This window comes from Apus apus, chromosome 4 (assembly GCF_020740795.1).
Source record: "Apus apus isolate bApuApu2 chromosome 4, bApuApu2.pri.cur, whole genome shotgun sequence".
In the NCBI taxonomy this organism is placed as follows: Eukaryota; Metazoa; Chordata; class Aves; order Apodiformes; family Apodidae; genus Apus; species Apus apus.
Genome location: NC_067285.1, coordinates 2,619,130 through 2,641,843, shown reverse-complemented (window position 1 = coordinate 2,641,843; position 22,714 = coordinate 2,619,130). Strand labels below are relative to the sequence as shown.

At 41.1% G+C, this 22,714-nt stretch overlaps 1 protein-coding gene across 2 annotated transcripts in view; it reads left to right on the top strand.

The window, feature by feature from the left end:
- The window catches only part of DOCK1 (dedicator of cytokinesis 1), a 296,429-nt gene that overhangs the window by 238,527 nt on the left and 35,188 nt on the right, over positions 1 to 22,714 (top strand). For both annotated transcript variants that reach the window (XM_051617678.1, XM_051617677.1), the window contains exons 38-44: positions 2,586 to 2,705; positions 10,539 to 10,628; positions 13,479 to 13,583; positions 16,792 to 16,933; positions 17,088 to 17,166; positions 17,628 to 17,712; positions 19,314 to 19,400. In XM_051617678.1, coding sequence (XP_051473638.1) covers positions 2,586 to 2,705; positions 10,539 to 10,628; positions 13,479 to 13,583; positions 16,792 to 16,933; positions 17,088 to 17,166; positions 17,628 to 17,712; positions 19,314 to 19,400 — 708 coding nt within the window. The remainder of the gene's footprint in view (positions 1 to 2,585; positions 2,706 to 10,538; positions 10,629 to 13,478; positions 13,584 to 16,791; positions 16,934 to 17,087; positions 17,167 to 17,627; positions 17,713 to 19,313; positions 19,401 to 22,714) is intronic.

Genomic DNA, 22,714 nt, shown 5'->3' with positions numbered 1-22,714 from the left:
CTTGATTTGTTTCTCATGCCAGTGGCAAGTGTGTTGCAGCCTTTGCCATTATTGCAGAGGCTCTGCTAATGGAACCTCCTTTTGGAAAGGAAACTTACCTCATTCTAAGCAGCTCATTGTTCTTAGCAAGCTTGGATTTAATCTAAACGATCCCACATGAAATGCGATTGTAAAATACTGGTTTTAAATATTTTGAAAGTTAAAAAATGGAAAGTGTGAAATGAAAGGCTTCTAATGGATGCACTGAGAATTGTTCATACCTCAAAACCGACTAAACTGCATCCAAGCTGTAATAAGACAAAATACGATGCAGAGTGTAGCTGTGCAAATAAAATGAAGACACTTTGAAATGTGTTTGCTGCATTTTAAAATAAATAGAGGGTTATTACACAAGAAAACATCAATGAGATTCATCTGGAGTGCAAAAGCACTGTAGCAATAGCTTTGCTCCTGATTAAAAGCAAGGTCAGTTGTTGGCCACAGCCTGCTGGATGCAGTCACTTGGTAATGAAATTTTCTGTGGCATGTCAGGGAGATGAGGATGGGAGGAGATGGGTCTGACACCAGTCGTGCAGCTGGGTGCCCTTGGTTGCTTGTGGGTAGGAGTTGGAGTGAGAAACTCACTGAGTCTCAGGTAAACAGGAGCTCCAAATCATGTGACACTTGCTTGTCACACCTTGCATGAATGAGCCTTTTAGACAAGAGGGCATTCATCCCCTTCCACAAGTGCTGGCAAAATGCTGGAATGAACTGCAAAATGTCTTCAGAGACTGAATGAGGATCTTAATCTCCTTTAATTAACTGGAAAGAAATATCCAGTGTTTCTGTCTTATGATGCAGAATGATAGAAGATGGCAAATGTGAGGGTAGTATTTGTCACTAAGCTAATGTTTGTTTATAAATAAAATTACATTCTACATTAGCATTGCTTTGTTATAATAGTGTCTCAATCTGTCTAATGCAGTGTCATGTTACTGGCAGTGGGTGGAGGAGTCAGTGTGGCCTGAGAAGCAGCAATATTGTGGCGTGGTAACTTTAGGCAGCTGAGTTTTTCTTTCAGTCCTGGAGGACAGGCTTTCCCGTGACACTCATCACTGGCATATCTTTCCTCGTGGTGCTTTTAATGGGATCACATCTAGGTCAAGAGTGAGAGCTTTCAAGAGTCTCACCTTTCCATTTGCGAGCGGGCTGTGGAAAACCACCGGTGTTTTCTCCCCATCACTGCAAGCTGATGAGGGGCACTTCAGAAGAGAGACTTTTGTTTTATTTTCAGCTCCTTTAGTCACAATTAAGGTGCTCAAAGCTACCAGAAGATAGTGGCTTGTAGTGTGTTTAAAAAAAAAATAAATGTCATTGCCTTGCAGACTCCAGGATGTTTGTGCTGCTCAGAAACATGGCTTTGAATTTCACCGTTGTCAAGGTTGTCTGCTTTAGCCAAACACAAACATTCTGGCAAAATTAAACAGTAATTGGGTGAAATTTAATAACATAGAGGAAGTAAAACTGGATGATGTGTCAGGAATTCTGTGAATAAACCTATGAGTTGCTGATCTTTGTTTGAATTTCTTCTTTTCCTGAAGTTACACCGCTTTATTGCAGTGGGCAGTCCTCCTCCTTTAGTAACTTTGATTTTCAGGGAAGCAAGTCAACAGTTCTCTAATCAATTTAATTTTTGAACTTGGTTTCTTTAAGGCAACAAGTCTTATTGGAGCACCTGTCTCGTTTTCAATCTTTGAAAGGTTTCTTTTGATTTGTAATTTGATTTGATGGAGGTTTGTAAGTCTCTAAGGTATTAGTTTCCTACTAGCCTCATGGAAACAGCTCTGCAAGGGTAGGGTGTTTAGTGTTTGCATCCTGTCTAGGGAAAAGGCTCCAGTATTGTCTCATCCACAGGTAGGTCATGGGGAATATTCTGGGAATAGAGAAGGGGGGTACAGAAGAGGTGACAGGAGTCCAGAGGTTTCAGTTTCGTCTGTCCCTTCCTGGACATGAGAAAATGCAGTTGCAAGGGGGAAGGCAGTAGGGATTGGCTTGGTCCTCTTGGTCTAGGAGAAAATTAATTTAATATCTGTCCCTCCTCATCCATTAGGCATTTGCTGGAAGAGCAAGAGCTGCTAATTGCAGACAGTCTGTATAAAGTTAGTTGTGCTTTTCCATGCCTCAAAAACTCCGCTATGAATTTGAGCCATTTAATTTAATGCCTTCAGTCCTTTCCATTTGAGTTGATGGATCTTGGCTTCAGGGCTTCTCTCAACATAAACCTACCAGTGCTCATTATGCATCCAGCAGGTTGCACCCATCAGCAGGCCAAGGTCAGTCTCATCAAACTCTCTGAGGAGAGGAAGCCACCTCAAGAAGCTTCCTTCCAGCTGATATATGTAATTAGCCTTCAATTACAGCATTCAATTAAATGGTCCTTGTGCCTAAGGAATCAAAATACACAACTGTAAAAAATACCTTCATTAATGCACTAGCTGTGGTACCACTTCTTTAAATAAAAAATATATGATTTAGCCTGATATTACTCTCATATTTCATAACTTTTGATTTGCTTTGACTTTCCTTCTCTTTCTTGTACAATTTAGTGGTCAGAAGAAGCATGTGCAGCACATCTTACCCAACGGGATGGATACCAGGCTGCTACTCAAGGACAGCTGAAAGATCAACTCTATCAAGAAATTATCCATTACTTTGACAAGGGCAAGGTAAACATTGCTTTTCTCTCTCTACTTAAAAGTTGAATAGGCAGTGTAGTTCCAGGGACATTCAGAGAGCTTTAAACTTGCTCTAAGTTATTTGGAGTGCTTTATGTAAATGGTCCATCAGCTAGCACTTAATGCTGCTAAAAAAGAGGAAAAAAAAAAAAAAAATCAGTGTTACATTTATAACTGTATTAGAGGGAGATGTAGGGATGAATCAGTGTTTGCATATTTCATGCACAAAATGCTTAACTAGAGAAGCAGAGATCTCTTGGTCAGAATATTTCCAAAACATAAACTTGTGTTTTTAAAAGCAAGCTTTGTTTAATAAGTGCAGTGCAAACAGAATTGTTGTTTTCTAGTAGAACCAGAACATTATCCAACCAGCTTGTGTTTTTCAAGTGAGTTTTTAGCAGAATCACTTTAGTATTTGATAGAAACTTTGCTTAAAAGGCCAAAATTTATACCTTATCTGAATGCAGTATTTAGAAATTGTTAATAAATTATGCTCATTTTACTAAATAAATAATAAATAGTGCTAATCTTAGGAGCAGTGGCTGAGGGAACTGGGGGTGTTCAGCCTGGAGAAAAGGAGGCTGAGGGGAGACCTCATGGCTCTGCAACTGCCTAAGAGGAGGTTGGAGTGTGGGGTGGTCGGTCTCTTCTCCCAAGTAATGACTGATAGAACAACTTGAAATGGCCTCAAGTTGTGTCAGGGGAGGTTTAGGTGGGATACTGGGAACAATTCACTCCCAAAGAGAGTTGCCAGGCCATGGCACAGGCAGATGTCAGGGGTGGATTTCCCATCCCTGGAGGGATTTCCAAGCCGTGTAGATGTGGTGCTGAGGGACATGGGTCAGGGGTGACCTGGGCAGGGCCGGGTTAATGGTTGGATTTGATGATCTTAAAGGTCTTTTCCAGTCAAAAGAATTCCATTACTCTAAAATGAAATTGGGATTCTAGACTGTGCTAGAGCCAGGCTCCAACAACAGGCTGTGGGGCTGGTGCCTTGGTGCTCATGGAGGGGTGACAGTGGTTTCCACAGCTTCCTGCTCTACCCAGAAGGCTTTTACTAACCCTTCAGCAGTGGGTATGGAGAACCTCCTTAGAATTAGGATCATAGCTGATTTTAAAGTGTCTTTTAATATTATATTCCTCTCTGGAAAGGGAAAGCCAGAAGTCACCTGTTTTTATTTTGTTGTTTTACCTCTTTATGGCTTCCTAGTTAGTCCTTTATGGAGCTGGTTTACAGGCAGTGGGAATTGTTCTTCCGAGCACCAGGCCAGTGCATTTTAGCTATAAAATAAAAGCTGCAGCATCCTCTACATCCATATTGCAAACAACACCCTGTCTTAAAGTGGTACCTGCCTGTTTCTGCTGCTCTTGCTAATGAGCTGCTGATATAAACTGCAGGTACAGGACCTGCTGCTGCCCTTCCAGGCTGTGCCACATTCCCCAGCACAGCATCCAGACTTGAGAGACCGGAAAACCATCCTTCAGATTTTCAGGTTTTACTACTAGAAATTAGAGAACACTCTGCCTTTGACAATGGTTCCTTTTCAAAGCACTCTTTCCTAGTTAAAGATATTTCTTTTCTCATTTTCTGGTCACTCCAGTTGGTAATAAATTTTCCTGTTCTTCAATGAAAAAAAAAAAATCAGTATACTGAGAATATGGGCATCTTACATGAATTTTCAAATGTCAAATTTGAAGCTCAAAGTTTAGGTTTCCACAGTAGAATTAAGCTAATCCTCTCTTTTGGGATGTTCTGACATTAGGTTAAATCACTGCTTACATTGACCTATGCAGTTTGCAAACGTAGTCAAGCAGCTGCTTTACCTACACCATTCCATGAGCAGCAACACTTCTGAAATCCTATTGTCTGTGCATATTTGGAAGACTGTACTAGTACATTAACCAATTTGTCTTTTTTTGTACCATAATCACCCAGCTGTCTCTCTGCCTGGCAGTTCCCTTGGGTTTGATCCCACTACTTTGCTTTCTCCTCCCATAAAGAGATGTCACAAGAAGGTCACTTTACCCTGGACAGCTACAGAGCTACTTCCAGGCTTTTACAGAAGCTCAAGTGTTTTGTTTTAAAGTTGTTGGGAGCCTGTGTCTCTTCCACCCCAGCCTGCCTGATGTGAGGAACACACAGTGCACTCTGCAAGTGAAGATCAACCATGAGGCTTATTTCCTAATTATTAGCATTCCTGGTGAGGTGAATTTAGAGGAAGGTATAATCCTTCATGCACAGACTGGAATGGAGTGGGCCACTCACTTCGAGGCCAAAAGTGCCTGAAAAATTAGTAATTTATTAATAGGGAGTGTGGGCTTGCACTGAGAGCAGGATTGCAGGCATCTCCTTGTGGCTGAGAACAAAAATATCTTCACCATTAATATCCCTGCTATTTGTACTTTGAGATCCATTTAAGATTCCTCATTTTGATTTCTATTTTTTAATTTATTATCCTTAGGAAGCTTGCTTGTTTAATTACATTTGTCTCAGGGCCCTTAAGCCAATCTTCTGTAAATCTGAATCACAGAACTGTCAGAGCTGGAAGGGACCTCTAGAGATCATCCAGTCCAACTCCCCTGCTCAAGCAGGATCCCCTGGAGCACATTCCACAGGGCTGCATCCAGGGGGGTCTGGAATATCTCCAGAGAAGGGGACTCCACAGCCTCCCTGGGCAGCCTGTCCCAGGGCTCTGTCACCCTCACCATAAAGAAGTCTCTCCTCATATTCCACTGGCACTTCCCATGTTCCAGCTTGTGCCTGTTACCCCTCGTCCTGTCCCTGGGCACTGCTGAGCAGAGTCTGGCTCCATCCTCCCTGCACTATATGGATTTACTTATTTGTAAAATATTTCTTCTAAGCTCCTCATTTCCAAAATGAGATGTTGTTACTTCCAAGTTTCCCTGCTACACACTCTGGGAGAGTTTTCTCTCCCAGATGATGATTCTTCCCAGCGTTGCACTTGGCAGTCTCGCCTCCAGCTCTTGGCCTTTGCCCTTAAAAGCCTTCTCCTCATGCTTCTCCCAGCAGTCCGACCCATCCTTTGAACTGCTCTGAAGCATTTGCTCTTTGTGTCCAGCTGGGGCTTTGTTATTTTCAACAAAGCCCCTTAGTGCAGGGACTTCATTGAAAGTTGGTAGGTTAGAGTATCTCAGGATGGGAAGGAGAAATAGTGGTGGTAATAAAGTGCCGCAGTCCATAAATCAGTACATGTTTTCCTCTGCTCCTTCATAAATTGCAGGTGTTGGTCCTAGGGAGAAAAATGTAAATAAATGCACACTGCTTATTTCTTTCCATTCCTCCCTCCTTCCCTCTCTTCCCCTCCACCCCCTAAAAAAAAGCTTTTACCGTTTTACTGCAGCCACAAAGCACAAAATACTTGGAGCTCCACAGTCAATGCCATGATTTGGCTTAAAATGCCTTTTTTTCCAGCTCAAGGGAGGGCATAAAATGATATTTTCTTCCACAAGATAGTGGTGAAGTTCACCTGTCTGCCAAAAATCAGCTCAGGGCTGACGTGCAGCTCAGATCCCACGTCAGAGCATGTGCCTGTCCCGGGAGCTGGGAAGGACAGGGACAGGCTGCTGAGAGGAAAGAGATGGTGCTTGACTCCGTTCCAAAGGAACAGAGCAGGTTATCTTAAAGCCTTTCTCACTATGGCTGTATCTTGCACATCTTGAGTGCAGTACAGCAATAAAGTAGTACTGAGTTTTAACATTTTATTTAAAATACTAAGCTCACATGATAGTTAATTAACACTATCTGATATTTGAGCAGCTTGGAATGTCCCTCATACCTTAGAACAGTCCATGATAATAATCTTATCCCAGACTATTTCATTTTTACTGACCATTAGCTCAGCAGGAGCTAAGAAATATCCTAAGATCCTCCTTTGCCGCTACTAAAGAACCTCAAAATTTAAATTGGATGCTGCAGTTCTTTCTGGGCAACAAGCAATCCAGCTTCAAAAATAAATTAACTTGCTAGGTTTTCCCTAAAAAGATCTCCCCGCATCCTCAAAGTCTTTCCCATAACAATTTGCAGCTCGTGTCTACACAACTAAATTCAGGCTATACACATTTTTCTTAGGCTGTCAGTATAAAAGCAGCATTTTCCTTCCACAATCACCAGCCTCTCTCTCTGTTGCACTCTCCAGATAAATTGTTTCTTGCATTAATGAGTTGTACATCGTACAAATCCTGTGTAGTAGCTCCCTGTATGGCTCATTCCTCCAGAAGAGCTGCCATGTCCTGGGCAAACCTGGGAAACCTTCCAAGCCAGGGAACCTGCGAGGCAGCAGATTGGGAGTTATTGACCTTCAAGAATACAGATTGCATTTATCAGGCTCCTTTGCCACAGCCCTGCTGTCCTCACCTGAATCAATTTGCTCTGTAGTAAACAGAGGAATTTTTCAGAGGGTTGTGCAGGGGATTTTAAATACAGAGTTCCTGCTTCTGAGACAACGTTGGAAAAATTACCATCTTTGGTTTTGTTTTGGGGGATGCTGCAGGTGTTGTGGTCACAGAGGGAAGAGCCGGGTGGTTCATGGGGCTCTGGAGTTCAGGGCACTTGACATTTTACAAATTGAGTCTAATAATGCAAGTTCTTGGTGTTCCTTTGGAGGATTGAACCGGACAATTGGATTTCCAGATAGAGATGTTGGGTTCAGCAGAGGCTGTAGCAACAAGAAGCAGGTGCCTTTCTCTGAGACAGAGCCCTTGGTGGGAGAGGGGCCAGGTTAGAGGCCAACAGAAATTGAAAGACTCTTCCCCTGGTGAGGCACTTTTACAGTCTCTTTGCAGTATGAGAGAAAAAGAGACATTTTTTCTCTTACCTAGATCTGAAAGCATTCCATTAAAAATAATGTGTCAAAATATGAGCAGTATAACTTCTAAACTAACTTAAAGTAACTAGTAATTTAAGCCAGAAGCAAATGTTGTCCAACAGGTCTGATTTTTTTCCTGTCCATCTGCACTTCCAGAGAGGTGAATACATGTTGGAATGGAAGAATGGTAGGACTGTGCTATTACTGCTTGTATATTGGAGAGGAAATAATAGAGATCATAATTAATGTAAGGATTTATTTTTTAGGCTCTGAAACATTTATAAAACTCATTATTAATATTAATATTCAGTATCATCTAAAGGGTTTGATCAGGCTGCAGCGGAATCGCAGCCTCCGCTCTGAAATGTTTACAGGCTCAGCTGACAAGGATGAAAAGAGGGGGGGAAAATAATCACAAAAAAGATTTAGTTCTGCCAAAGTTATTGTTTATGCTACCTACAGCTAGCAGTGTGTTTACAGTGTTGATTAAAATCTACAATTATTTAGGCTCCCATTGATTTCTAATCGTGTTCAGCTCCAAAGCTGTTTTGCCTGAGATCACCTATAAATATTGTCACAGCAGAAAAGAGGGCAGAAGGGCTTGGGTTTTGGAGAGGGGCTGGTTAAATGGGGAGCAAAATTGTGGCAACACCATTTGTTTTGGATTGAAAATGTGCAGGAGAGATACTGGATGGCTGAAGCTGGTAAGAAAGTGGCAGTCAGAATTAAGTCAGGTTAAGTGACTCTGAAAGGTTTAATTTACTGACTTGCCAAACAACTGAATATTAGTTCAGTTTCTATAAATTGGTTGTATATTAGCCTCCTGAGTCAAAATTTACTTGGCCTAGTATGTGAAAGTGTACTCCATCTTCTGCAGTTGTGCCTTTGCTATTAAGCTTATGCTAATTTTTGTGTAGAAATAAAAATATGCTTTATATCATCATTCTAGATTAGAAACATAGTACAGATAAAAACATTCCCATCCTCCCATTTGCAAAAATTGCATTGCAGCATGGAGAACCTGCCTTGTGATCTCCTGCAGACGTGATCCCTCATTCTGGTGGTTGTAATTAGTCCTTCTCATGCCTTTTTTCATCTTCAGAGCACTTTACAAACATGAGGTTAATTCTTGCTTGCTCCAGTCGTCTTCCCTAGATAAATAATATTACGAACCCTGACTTTTTTCAAGGGCAGGGAGTGATGAGACAAGGAGTAATGGATTCAAACTGGAAGAGGGGAAGATTTAGGTTACACATGAGGAAGAAATTATTTGCTGTGAGGGTGGTGAGACCCTGGCCCAGGCTGCCCAGAGAAGTTGTGGCTGCCCCATCCCTGGAAGGTCTCTTCCAACTCAAACCATTCTGTGATCTGGAACTAGGGATTTCCCTACAAGTCTTCCCCCTCCCCTCTGCCCCAGGTTTTCCTGAAACACTGTGTGGTTCAGATGTGTTTTCAACTTGCAGATCAAAAGACAAAGAAAAAAATAAAAATCACCTCCAAAAAATCACCCAACACTGATTTGGGATTTCATGTATGTGTTTTGGGAGGGCTTTTATTTTTGGGAGGCAAAATATTTCTAATTTACACAGTGTGTTACAGTGGATGGGAGCCACTGTTCCCCTTCTCTCTCCACAGCATCCAGCTCCCACTAGCTTTGGAAGTTGTGATGCTTTGTCTCAAACCCTTTATTCCTCAAGGTGGATCTCTTCAGGGAGCAATGGGGCAATGTGTGTTGAGCCCTCTTTCTCAGCCCTCCATCATCCAACTGCTCTTTGTAGCTCCAGCCCTCTCAGTGTTTCACTGGGGCAGGGGACATGTGGCCTGGTGCTGAGGGAAGAATTAGGTGGCATGGACAGTGCATCATAGAACCATAGAATGGTTTGGGTGGGAAGAGACCTTAAAGCTCATCCAGTTTCAACCCCCCTGCATGGGCAGGGACACCTTCCGCTAGACCAGGTTGCTCCAAGCCCCTGTGTCCAACCTGGCCTTGAACACTGCCAGGGATGGGGCAGCCACAGCTTCTCTGGGCAACCTGGGCCGGGGTCTCTCTTAACAATTTCTTCCTCATGTCTCACCTCAATCTTCCCTCTTCCAGTTTTAATCCATTACCCCTTGTCCTCTCACTACAAGCCCTTGGCAAAGCCCCTCCCCAGCTTTCCTGGAGCCCCTTCAGATACTGGAAGGTGCTCTCTCCCTGGAGCCTTCTCTTCTTCAGGCTGAATTCAAGATGAAGGATAATACAAACCAAATAGATTTAGAATGAGTTATAAATCTCATTTTTTTAACGAAGTGAGGTCAGCAGGACCAGCCAAATTACAGCAGCAGAGGCAGATCACCATGTTTAACCTTAGATAGTCCGGGGTGCTAATGTAAGTATCTTTAGGAGTTCGAGTAGCTCTTTATAGTTAGAGTAGAAAACAATGAAAAATACACATTTATAAACACTCTTGCAACTCTTCATTAAGATTGTTGGCTTCTGAGGAGTTGAAGGATATTGTTAAATTTCTTTGGGTCAGTTGAGAGGGCTGCTGAATTTCATGGTTGAGGAACAAGAGAGGAAAAAGAACCAGTGGAAATCTAATGAATATTTGTTCAAAGCAATATCTGCAAATTGCCTGTCCAGTCTAATATAGATTCTAGATATTAGAGGGAGACTTCATTATGAACTATAATCAATCAACAGCATTTATGCAAAGACTGAGGTTCTGGCTTTCTTTGTGGACAGGCCATGTTTACATATTATTTGGGCTCTCCTTGGGCTTGCAGGAATCAGTTCATTTCTGAAGCATGTTGATGATCTTACATGATTTGCATAAAATAGAGATGTGGGTAGTGCTGCCCCAGCTCTTTGGCACATCAGATGCACAGTGTTTTCAGGCGTGTGACACAATTCATTATGTTGTGTTTTGTTAAGACTTATTTTTCTGCATGTTGTTGTTTAACCCAGGTATGTAGCTCAAGTTTGTTGGTGTTGTTTTGTGCTGTTTTTTTCCAACAGATGTGGGAGGAGGCCATTGCCTTGGGTAAAGAACTTGCAGAACAGTATGAAAATGAAATGTTTGATTATGAACAACTCAGTGAACTGCTGGTAGGTTTTCTTAATGGCATAGACACTGCAATAATTTTTATTTTTTTTCAGAATTTAATTTCTCAGCTTTTAAAATTACATTGAAAATCTCTCTTATGACAGTAAAATACAGAAATAAATGCCTGCTTTGGCTTTGTTGGGTGACTGTTGATTAACTGGCTATCACTGGAGTGCCTGAAAAAGATGAAGTTTATTTTTTTCTAGCTGAAAGAAAAATATTTCGCTAATGTTAAACTGAATTATTTGGGGTATAAAAGGAAATTTGGAATTTAAATATAAATAGGAACATGAAAAAATGCCCATTCTCTCTCAAGTGTCTTTCCATATTCACATTTCCTTTTTTAGATATGAATAATCTCCAAGCATTCATGTCTAGAGTCAGTTATTTTTGCCCTGACGTTACCCATTCATTATGTCTGCACCATTTTTTTGCTCCTGCTTTTCTCCAAAGAGATAAATGGCACCTGTCACCATCCCTCCTAACTTCTCAACCATTTCCACAGGAGTTGGGACAAGATTCTAGTTTGGTTCTGACAATTCTGAACTTTAGGTTTTTTCATAGCTTTTGCCTTTGCACTCACCAGAACACATCATCCTTCATGTCTGAGTTGTTTATCTGCTTGATCCCACTCTGAGCTGGGCATTAATACATTGTTGTACCTTCCACTGACAGTGACACCCCATTTGAGGATGGCTTGGAGCCACCTCCCCTGAAACAGCTGCATCCCCCCAGGATCTCCTTTCTTGGGGAGGAAAGAATCGTGGAATCATGAAATTATTTGGGTTGAAAGAGTTCCAACCCTCCTGCCATGGGCAGGGACACCTCCCACTAGACCAGGTTGCTCCAAGCCCTGTGCAGCCTGGCCTTGAACATTCCAGGGATGGAGCAGCCACAGCTTCTCTGGGCAACCTGGGCTGGTGTCTCACCGCCCTCACAGCAAAGAGTTTCTTCCTGATATCAAATCTAAATCTCCCCTCTTTCAGCTTGAAACCATTTCCCCTCGTCCCATCACTCCCTCCCCTTACAAAAAATCCCTCTCCAAAATAATAAGGTAAATATCACTCCTCTCAGTTTTGTGGTTTCTTCACCCCTTTACATAATCTTTGTTTTGTCCATGGTTCTCTCCTCCAGCTCTTCAGTGCTGAGTTTAAATCCCTTTTGAATGATCCTCCTTTTCAGGCATTTCAGATTTTTTTTTCTTAATGACAGACTGATTGTATTGATTTTCCTGACAAATCTGGAGCTTGGTTCCACATGGCTTTGTCCTGCAGGAGGTGAGGGATGTCTACATGGAGGGTTTCTCAAGGTGTGCCTGAAGAGCCTCCTTTGGCCTTCTGCTGACACTGCTGCCTGTGGGGCTGCCTCCAGTAGAGACTATTCATCATTTCAGTAGAAAAGGAACCTTTGAAATTGTTCCTCAGCTAGAAATGATTCTCATGTGTCAGATGTGACTATTCACCAGTGGGTGGCTACTCTCTTAAGTCCCTCATTTTTAATTTTTCATCTCCTTTATGCTTGCATGTAAGAACACGAACAGCTTTTGCCACAGAGGCAACCACACTTTGCTTATCGTGCTGTACCCAGGGAACACAAGTCTGAATTTGCACTTTGTACATTGTAGCTTCTGCCATTAATACCAAGTCATGTGTTGTTCCCCATCTCTCTTGCAGAGTGAATATGTCATTCTTTACATTAAGTGACATACTTCCAGGTGGGATAAACCAGGTGTGGTGCATCTGCGTATGGGAATGGAGGTTCTCCCTCTTCTGAAAGGGAAAACCCAAACCTTCCAATTCAGAAAACCTGCTCCGTATCAAACAGGAAAAATGGAGAGAGATGTCACAAAAATTAGTGCCAGTTTGCCTTGGGTGTTCATCCCTAATAAGGCAAAAATCAAAATTCATGCTCCCATGTGAGTCAGGTCTCACGTACCCCACTGACTTTTCTTATTGCTGCTGCTGAATAGCATTACCATGCTAGCTCTTCCTCTTTTCCCCTCACAATAAAATTTTAAAGGTTTTTGTCTCTTTCTGTTCTCCCTATTGTCTCTTTTTCTCATGCAATATTAAATATTAGACACCAAGACAATTCACAAATGACAGAACAGTTTTGCTACAGGTGAACGGAGAAATACACGGCAGATCTGGGTCTTTGTAGTCTTCCTGCCACTTACTGTTATCTCTTTTAGGAGAGGAGTGGTAAGTCTCCCCCAAATCAGAATTCATTCTCTTACAGAAAATAATACACTGAAAATAAGTTAGTGAGCAGATTGTCTGAAGCTGCACTTTGTGTTTCATCGTTTGAGATAAAGAAGGATTGCAGGATTCCGAGTCGAAAGCCGATGGCGCCTGACGTGCATGCATTTATGCCAGAAGTTACATTTCTCTGTCATTCTCAACTGCTTTCCTTATGCAAATGAATAGCTGGAAATATGGAAAAGAAGTAGTAGAAAAATGTAATTAAGTGTAATAGCCAGAAGTTGAGAAGTCAGCACCACTGAGCTTTAGTGGAACGGGCTTCATCGTTCCCGTGCTTCAGCATCAGCGGTGTCAGAGCCAGGAATTCAGGCAGCCTTGTAGATCCTTGACCTTCATCAGAGCTGAGATCTTTGGATATGGAACAGTGAGGTTCACCAAGATGAGCATAAAAATAATAGCTGCAGAGACTAGTATTTCAAAATATTTGTGTATATCTGATAGGTGAAGGAAAAAAGGACAAATGAAAAATGTACATCTTTAGGTTAGATACATAGCAAAGGGATCTAGATCTTAAGTACAAGGAATGTCATGGAAGTTTAGGTCATTAAAAATCTTTAAATAAATTCTAATGAGTTAAAATCTATTTTGCAGAGGAAGCAAGCCCAGTTCTATGAAAACATTGTGAAAGTGATAAGACCAAAACCAGACTATTTTGCTGTTGGATACTATGGGCAGGGATTTCCAACATTTATCAGGGTAAGTGTCCATCTCTTCCTATGGGTGATAGCAAGGTGTTTTGCTCTGGCAATTTCCCTCGGTTGTGGAGAAAATCCATTATTGTATGTCAGTGTGTTGTTTACAGTCTACCTGACATTGGTGGTTGTTATTTAGGTGTATTAAACAAACTGGTTTTCCTTTCCAATTTCTAATACGGAATGGTTGAATTTTAGTAGAGAAGCTTTTTGTTAAAAAATACCCAATACTTTATAGTTATTGAGAGTATTACTAGAAGTGAAGATATCCCACCCAATCCAGAAATCAGGGGAATAACCAGAGCCATCCAAGATGGTGACAGTGTTGCCTGACAGGTATATATAGATACAGATAGACATCTGTGAGCATGGCCAAGAAGCCTTTTGTATGGGGCCATGTTTTCCTGTGAGGATTCTTTCCAGCATAGCCACTAAAATGAAACTGAGCATCAGGGATGTGTGTGATACCTTTAAAAGCAAATCTTTTATCATTGATTTGCTTGAGTCATGTCAATTTGAAACATGGCATTTGGTTGGTGCTGGCAGTGTAATTCAAATAGCATTTTAGATTTTTTCCACTGATACCAGAGTTGTTCTGGACTTGAACTAAAGAAGGGGTTTGACACATCTGAATGGCATCTGTGTTGTGATTCTCTGGACTCTGGCACTTGCATGTCAGTGACATGGAAACAGCACCTTGGCTGTTTAGCTGCTGTGCTGCTCTTACTGATCTTTAGAGCTGAGGATTTTCAGTTTGGGAAGAGTCTCTCCAGCCCCCTGTGGAGGAGTTACCATAGGTTAAGGCAGTTAAAGACGCAGAAGAATAAAATTATTACTGTTATTCTCAGATAATTCTCTGAGTCCAGGAGAGCTTTAGTCTCCTACCAGGGGATGGTAGTAGGTTTCCTTCTAGAAATATACATTTAGAAGATGAGTTCCTGGGTATAACTGAGGAATTCCATGATAACTCTCTCAGATTATGCCATAAGAAATACCAGGAGTAAGTCCAAGCCTGTGCTGAAGCCTAGCTCACTGGATAAATCCAGGGAATGCTGGTTAAGCTCATTGTCTCAGGGTCAACTGGTCTCCTGTGGTATATTAGAAGTATGCATAAAATCTGTATTTATGGTGCATTAAAACTAAAGAAACAAACATCTGGTGATTTCAGAAAGGAGCGATGGAAGCTTATAGAAATCTTATGATCAGATATGCAGACAGCAACTTTAGAAGTACTTGTGTGCAGACCCTCAAAGAAGAACTGGGAGGGGGGCAAGACCCTGAGCTGCCCTAACGCTTGGGATGTGCAGTTCTGCAAACTGGCAAAGCCAGATGTTGGTAGCAGAGGCCAAGGCACAGTGGTATGCAAGCTACTGTGGGTATCTGGACCAAATGTGGAGAGATGCCACCTGGAGAACCTCTGAATTGTTGTGGTGTATGAAATATATGGTGGGTAATGTACATGCAACAGCTTTTGTCAAGTGTCAAGCAGTAAAAAAAGTTTGTGGTATGTTAAGTAAAAAGCTGTAGTAAGACTGTTGTAAAATGTTTATTAATGATTTCTTAAATTTCAGCAGACAAAAATATTTACTGTCCTGTAAGAAGAGTCACTGTTAAGACTGACCAACCTGTTTCTCCAGAAAATGATGGCATTCATCTTTTATGGTACTCCCATAGGAAAGACTTGCATTATCAGGAATCTTAAAAACAATGAGTGTGTGATAGAATCCCTGACAACCTCACAGAGGGGATCATGGCTGGGAGCTGTTGAGACAGTTCTGCACATGTATGGTTGCTCTCGACAGAGTGCAAATCCTCTAGGAACATCAGGAACATCCGGTGATCCTGAGATGCTCCCTGGAGAGGGCTTGCCCTGGGATCACAACAGCTTTTCTCTTAGCTCTGTGCTGCGCTGTGCAGTCACGGGGTGCAGTGCACAATGGTGTTAATCTGCTCTGTTCACACTGAGCTGCCCTTTGCTTCACAACTGAATGATTTCTTTTTTTTAAGTGCGGGAAGACACTTGCCACGCTTTACAACAGCCTTGTGGATTGGTCAGTTTTTAATACATGAGTGATAAAAGCTCTGCAAAGTAGTCAGTTAAATGACTGAGCAAATGCCCAATACAAGCTTTTTCTGCTAATGCCATTTTTCCTGTGAATTACAGGTATGTAGATAGACATGAGGTGGGCGTGTATCTACACTTCTTAGGTTCTTTTTTATTTGTTTTTTTTCCCCCAAATACAGAGTATCCTTTCATCTCTTGTGCATTTCAAAAGGCACAGTGGAGACCTAGATTGCAGAACTAAACCTAACTGGGCAAATATCAACTCTTCCAGTTTTTCACCCCTAGTCATAACAAACATCTCCTAATTAGTGACATACAGTCTTTTCACCAGGTGTTCATTTTGAGATGAGTTAAGCATATTCAGATGCATTCCTATCAAAACTTAGTTTAATATGTTTGATCAGTTAAAAATATGCAGGTCTTTTACATTTTTCTTTAGAATTTATTGTGCTTGGTCAGTACCTAAGTGGGCTGTGTAAAATATACCTTAATTTTCTTTATTGTTAAAAGAAGAAACCAGTACTTAAAAATACGATGGACTTAATTTAGAAGTTGTTCTGAGTGCAGACAACTGTACAATGGCAAAAATCTAGTAGACTAATAGGAAGTCTAGGGTATATAATTCTTTCTGAAGAAGACAGTGGTTTTGGATCTTTCTCCTAAAATTGCCATTGTTTTCCTTTTATCATTTTCTCTGCTACTCTGGCTTGCTCAACTCAATGCCTTTCAATAAGTATTTCTGTATGAAAAGCCTAATTCTATTTATTTACATCCACCATTAGCTGTGGAAGGTGGGTGAGAGGAATCACAGAGGGAAGTGTTTTGTTTGGTAGAGGACATAATTTGCCTTAATACATATTCAATGGGAAGCTAGTGTGCAGATCCTGGAAATCAAGTATTTGGATCCTGTGGAATTTAGTGAGTTTTATATATATGCCTAAAAGTAAGGTTGTGCTTCGTGGTCTCAGTACTGGAGGTAAGAAAATCCTTTTGGCCTTTATTGAATTGTCATTAAATATTTGTAAACCATTGATTATATTGTAGTATGAGGAGCATTAAAGTGTCTCATCGGAGCCAAGGCTTCTGAGATCCCAGTTTGTTACTGAGGTTATTTGGATGGGGATTTCACCTCTCCATTTGTTTCCAGAACAAAGTCTTCATCTACCGGGGAAAGGAGTATGAACGTCGCGAAGACTTCGAAGCCAGGTTGTTGACTCAGTTTCCAAATGCAGAAAAAATGAAGACGACGTCTCCACCGGGCGATGACATCAAAAACTCCTCAGGCCAGTGTATCCTTGGCTTGTACAGCAGCTCCTGTTGCATTCCTGCCTCTCCAGGTGTAATGTATTAATCCTCTTGTTCTGTCCTTTCTTCGCCTTCCCGTGGATCTGCTTGTTCTGCGGGAGTGAGATGTGCTTTGCAGTTCTTAACCCCTGAATTCAGACATTCAGTGCTTTACTGTGAAGCCAAAACTGGATTTACCGTCCAAGTTTCACCGGCCGGTGTCAGAACAAATTGTGAGGTGAGTTTGGGTTGGTTTTGCAGTTTTATCAGTCTCCTTTGTAACACTTGTTGTATAACAGATCTATACGCAGCCAAGGAGAGCAGTAATTGTGAGGACATTCCGTGGGTATTCCTAATTCATAGAGTGGGAAGGGACTTCAAAGACCATCTAGTTCCAACCCCCCTTCATGGGCAGGGACACCTCCCACCAGCCCAGGTTGCTCCAAGCCCCATCCAACCTGCCCTTCAACACTGCCAGGGATGGGGCAGCCACAGCTTCTCTGGGCAACCTGGGCCAGGGTCTCCCCACCCTCACAGCCCAGAATTTCCTCCTGATGTCTATTAGCAGAGATTCCATCCAACCCACTAGAAAATGGTGATCCCATAAGCATTTTATATTTATGCATAGACTTTTTTGTCTAGCAGCAATTTCTCAATTGGTAGTTTTCAGCTTTGATTGTGCTTTTCCCTGTTTTTCAGTTTCTACAGGGTGAACGAAGTCCAACGGTTTGAATATTCCCGCCCTGTTCGAAGAGGGGAGAAAAACCCAGACAACGAGTTTGCGGTAAAAGAGGAAACAGAAAACTTTGGGGGTTTGCTTATTTAGTCCCTGCTCATTTTGAGAATCAACCATCTGAGCATCTGTTTTGGTTGTTGTAAAATAAATTATTGGTTTAAATGTGATTACGTTTCATAGAAATCCAGTTAAACCAATTTACCGTGTTCTGGTTTATACCCGTAGCAAAAATAGACAAAGCTGTATTTATGTGGTAAAAAAACAGCTATTTTGAGAAGAAAAAAAATGAATAAGGCTATAAGTGCCTCTTGCCAATACTTGTCCTGCCATGAAGATTCTAGTCAGGGATCTTCTAAAAAATTTCTTGCAGCAATACTTTTTTTTAAACTGTTTTTCTTTTTCTTATTAAACCATACGTTTCATCTAATGGTCAATAAAACTCCCTTTGTGCACAGCTTGTGTCATCAACATGGTTACAACCAGTTACCTCAAGCTGGTTGCTTTTTTTTTTTTATATAGACACTGCTTTATTCACCAGGGTTCTAGTGGGTGTTCTTAGTAGTAAAGTGGTAGAAGTAATTAAAAAATAAATTAATGCATCGTATCTTGAGCAAAGAACTTGAGTTTCTGTGTAGCAGCAGGTTCTAGCCTAATCAGAGTGCCAATAAATGTTGAGTATTTGGTTTCCTACAGCTAAGACTGGTCAGTCATTCAGGCCCTCTTTTAGTGTCTTTGGCTTCTCTTTGTGGCTGTTACATAAAAAAACTGCTGATTTGCTGATATGTATGGGTTTAGCTGAGGAAACAGGAAACCTTTTTTCTAAAATCATAATACTAGAAAGCACTACAGTTTACAGTATGTTTTGAGTGTAGGTAGAAAAAATAGGTATATCTAAATGACTTTGAAAACTCTTCTGTTAATGGAGCATTAAATAAACAATTCTGTTCTGAAAAAAACTGCACCATAAATAAAATGAACTACCAGCTTATACCAGTTCTAACAGAATAGATCAAGAGATGTCTTTGGTTATGAACCAGCCCCAGGCCTGTGAAGGAAGATGTTAATCATGTATCCTTAAATTCAAACCAGTGAGGAGATGTTACATCAAAGCCGTTTCATTTCACAGCTCAGGTAAAATCACAGGATCACAGATCCAGGTCAGGACCTGCAGGTCAGGATGGGACCTTGGGAGGTCTTGGGTCCAAGCCCCAGGCAGGGCCAGCTCTGGGGTCAGACCTGGCTGCTCAGGGCTTTAGCCCAGTAGGTCTGGAAACCTCTGAGCGTGGGGACAGCACAGCCTCCTTGGGGACCAGTTCCTTGGCTCCTCTGCCCTTCTGGGGAAGAAGCTTTCCCTATAACAAGCTGTTGTATTTGTGTGGAGGATGGTCCTTAGAAGCTCTAGAAATTATGGGGGGGAAATGACAGTCCAGTAGAAACAGTGGATCTTTCTGTTCTCCCTCAGTAAGAGAGCAGTTGTTCTCCACTAAATCCCACTCCATCATCTCCCCAGCAGATTTGGTTTGAAATTTCCCCCTGGGTCCACAATGTCTGTCATGCTGCAGTTCCTTTTCCTGATGGCAATATTTTAAGGCTTTGCTTAAGTTAAAAGCTGTCCATTGGATAACACAATGTTTATGTTCTATTTGCAGAATATGTGGATTGAGAGAACCATCTATGTGACAGCCTATAAATTACCTGGGATTCTGAGGTGGTTTGAAGTCAAGTCAGTTTTCATGGTAAGATCAATTTGGCTTCATTGAGACTTCAGACAAGAACAGGGCTGTTTTACAGCCAGGGAGCGTTTACATTTCCATAGGACCGGGCTCCAGTTCTTTGAGCAGGTGTTCAGTGTGGCTGTGCCTGGCATCCTAAGACAAGGGAACTTGCCTGCTAGGGATGGTGGTTGTTGATGGGGGGTGACTCAAATCAGGCTTTTCCCCTCCCAAGAGCAGAAAACACAGGCTGGCTTCTTCCAGGCCTTTAGGGCAAGGTCTGAACAAGTGCTGGAAGTACTTCTAGAAAATATATCTGGCTTTCAGCAGCATGAGCCAAGTACCCAAACTGAAGAGGGACCTGAGGTGTTATAGTGGAGCTCTGCTGCATCACAATGAAAATAGTCTGAATTTTGGAAGAGGGGATTTGGGTGTTTTGATTGTATTTTATTCAAAAGACACGGTAAAGCAAATGCATGGTATGTGTCTGCATCTCCTCTCTACTTACCATGTGTGATGAAAGGTTGTTTTTGTTTCTTCTCCATATTTAGCTAAAATACACCCCAGCAACCTCACAGAGTAACTCCAAATTACACATTTCTCTGTTCTACCATTTAGACTGTTTAGATAAGACATATCCATTAAATGCCTTTAAGATTAAATTATTCTTATGCAGCTGTAATTCTTAAGTAGTAATAAAAACATTGTTACTGCAGTGTTCAAATCTCTCTTGTGAGGCTTATTTTAAAGGAAAAGAACAATTTGCATATGATTAATTAAAACCTTTTTCATTGCTCCATTGAGGTTACATTGGACAGTTGTATTTAGATGAGCACAAGTAATACAGAAAATTACTATGGTATCTATAGTAACAGAATATGAATGTGATATTTGACAGTAACAGGCAGCTGAATAAAACACATTGAATTTTTAATGAATTTTGTATTTTCAATATAATCCTGATAGAGAAGATTGTATTTATCTTCATGATTGCAGAAAGTGTTGTTTATAAAGGCTGGCAGATCTGATGAAAGTCTCTTTTCCTTACGAGAGAAGAGCCCAGCCTGACAGGCTGCTTTATACAGGCACTTTGTATACACGCACCTCCAACGCTGTGCCTGTCATAGGAACGTGCATAAATCCTGAGAGAGAGCTTTCTATAAGCTTTCTGTAAGTAAGGATTATATTGGTCACATAGAAGAGGGCACGGGAGAACTTTTGACCTAGCTCTGTCATAGTTCCTGCAAAATTGGTATCGACTTTCTTCAGGGTTCCCGTCAGCTCAAATACTGGAAGCGTGGTCATGAGGCTGACGTCCCTGGGATGCTAAATTTGGATTGTGGATACAGATGTTATTGATGTTTTACTAAACAGGAGGAATTAAAGGAGCTTTGCACATTTCATATTTTATTGATGGGACTAGAATATCTTTAAAGGAAGAGGTGAGATCACATCAAGTCATTGCCCAGGGAGAACTGAGTAATTTAATCCACGCCGTGTGTTATCTTACATAACCCATAGGAACATGCAGAATTTCCTTACATCTATCTGCTTTTTAAATTCCTTCTGAGTACTTTTATCTAAACCTTTTCAATCTATTCATTATCTGCAATGAATTTGTTGTATGTGTTCATTATTCTGTGTCTGATCTGTTTTAGCTGGACACAAGTCGTGGTAGGGGAAAAATTTGCTGAGGCCAGCCAGTGAATTAGAAGCTGGATTTTTAATTCTATTTGGTTTTAAAAAATACTAATGCCAGTCTCTGTTTTGTTTTGATTTTTAATTTTTTTAGTGTTTCAAATGCATCAGGGGTCAGTCATTTCTGTCTGCCATGGATAGGTGGTGTAGTGTCTAGAGTTTGCAAACTACTTGGATCAAGGCCCATCATTTACAAGTACAGATCTTTTTAATAAATAGCTTTCAGTAAGGTCCAAAGCACAGGTGATAGGATGGGAACTAAAGCCTTCTACCTGCTTTTAAAAAGATTAGAGGGAGGATTGTAAGAGCAGTAAAAGAAAGCAGGATGAGAAAGAAAGCCATGATTGCTGATATGGAAAAGTCAAAAAACGTCTCAGCTCAATGAGTGCTGATTTCTGTAGATATTGAAGAGCTTTAAAAGCAACAGTTCATCAACAAATCATTGCATAGTTATAAGCCCATTAATACAAATGACAGAATCCTAAATTTAGCATATGATGTTCACAACAGCTCTTGGCCAATCTGATGGTGAATATGGTATTGAATTCCCTAAATTTCACTTGTAGCACATTTGGGGGGGTCATTGTCTGTCCATCTGAGCCTTCTCAGCTCTGCAGCCACAGCAGAAACCTCAAGCTTCTTACCTGCCTTCAAAATTATTCACCAGGCATACTTTTTAAAATGCTAATTAAAACATCCTTGTTGTAATCAGATGGCAGGTATAAGAGTAGCAGCTAAAGAGATTTGATTATAAGTGGATCTCAGAAACATGCTAAGTAACTGATAGCCAAGGAGAAGTGCTGCTTTGTTTATGTGGCATTTATGTAAATTAGGGTGTAATCAAAGACACACTTGCATTTTTTTCACAGGCCTCAGTTAACCTTCCTTTTCTATTCCTACCACACCATTTTTTTTTCATATAAGAAGGCTATGACTGAAGTCTTCCAGTGAAGATTGTCTACACTGTGGGTTGCTGCAAGTCAGTCGTTTTTAGTCCATTCACTAAATGTACAGATTTTAGCAGCATCTTGAAGATTTTAATTCTGTTTTTTTCAATATGAGCAACTGTCATTCTGGAAGACACAGCATCTGGTCAGTTGAAATAAAGCAAGTTTTGCACAGTATGAGAGCAAATTCAGCCCATGAAGACATCTGAGGGGCTCTCTTCTTCAGTGAACTCCAGGCTAAGTGAGAGGGAGAATTTCTTCCTTCACTTATCAACGTTCAGATGAAGGAAATATGACCTTGTGGGGAGAAGCACAGCAGATAGCTTCAAAGTCATCTCTTCGAGTTACTCAACTCCATTTCCTTGGAAATACACCAAAGTACTCACTGCAAAAATATCTTCTTGCTTTTTGAGCTGCTTTAGGATTACATTTTCCATTGGGAAAAGCCACATTAAGTTATCATTTCTTCCTTACTGTTACATTAAGCTGGATCTTCTTCGTACTGCTAGAACTCACCAACTCGTAATCTATGATGTTCTCCATAATCCTCCCCAAAACCTCACATGATTCCTGACAGAGCCTTTCAAAACGTGCTGTTGTGCCAAGATGTAATCCATTCTATAGCACCGAAATGCATTTCACTTTCTCCACTGATATCATCATGCCAGTTAGCCCAGGACACAGATACGAAAC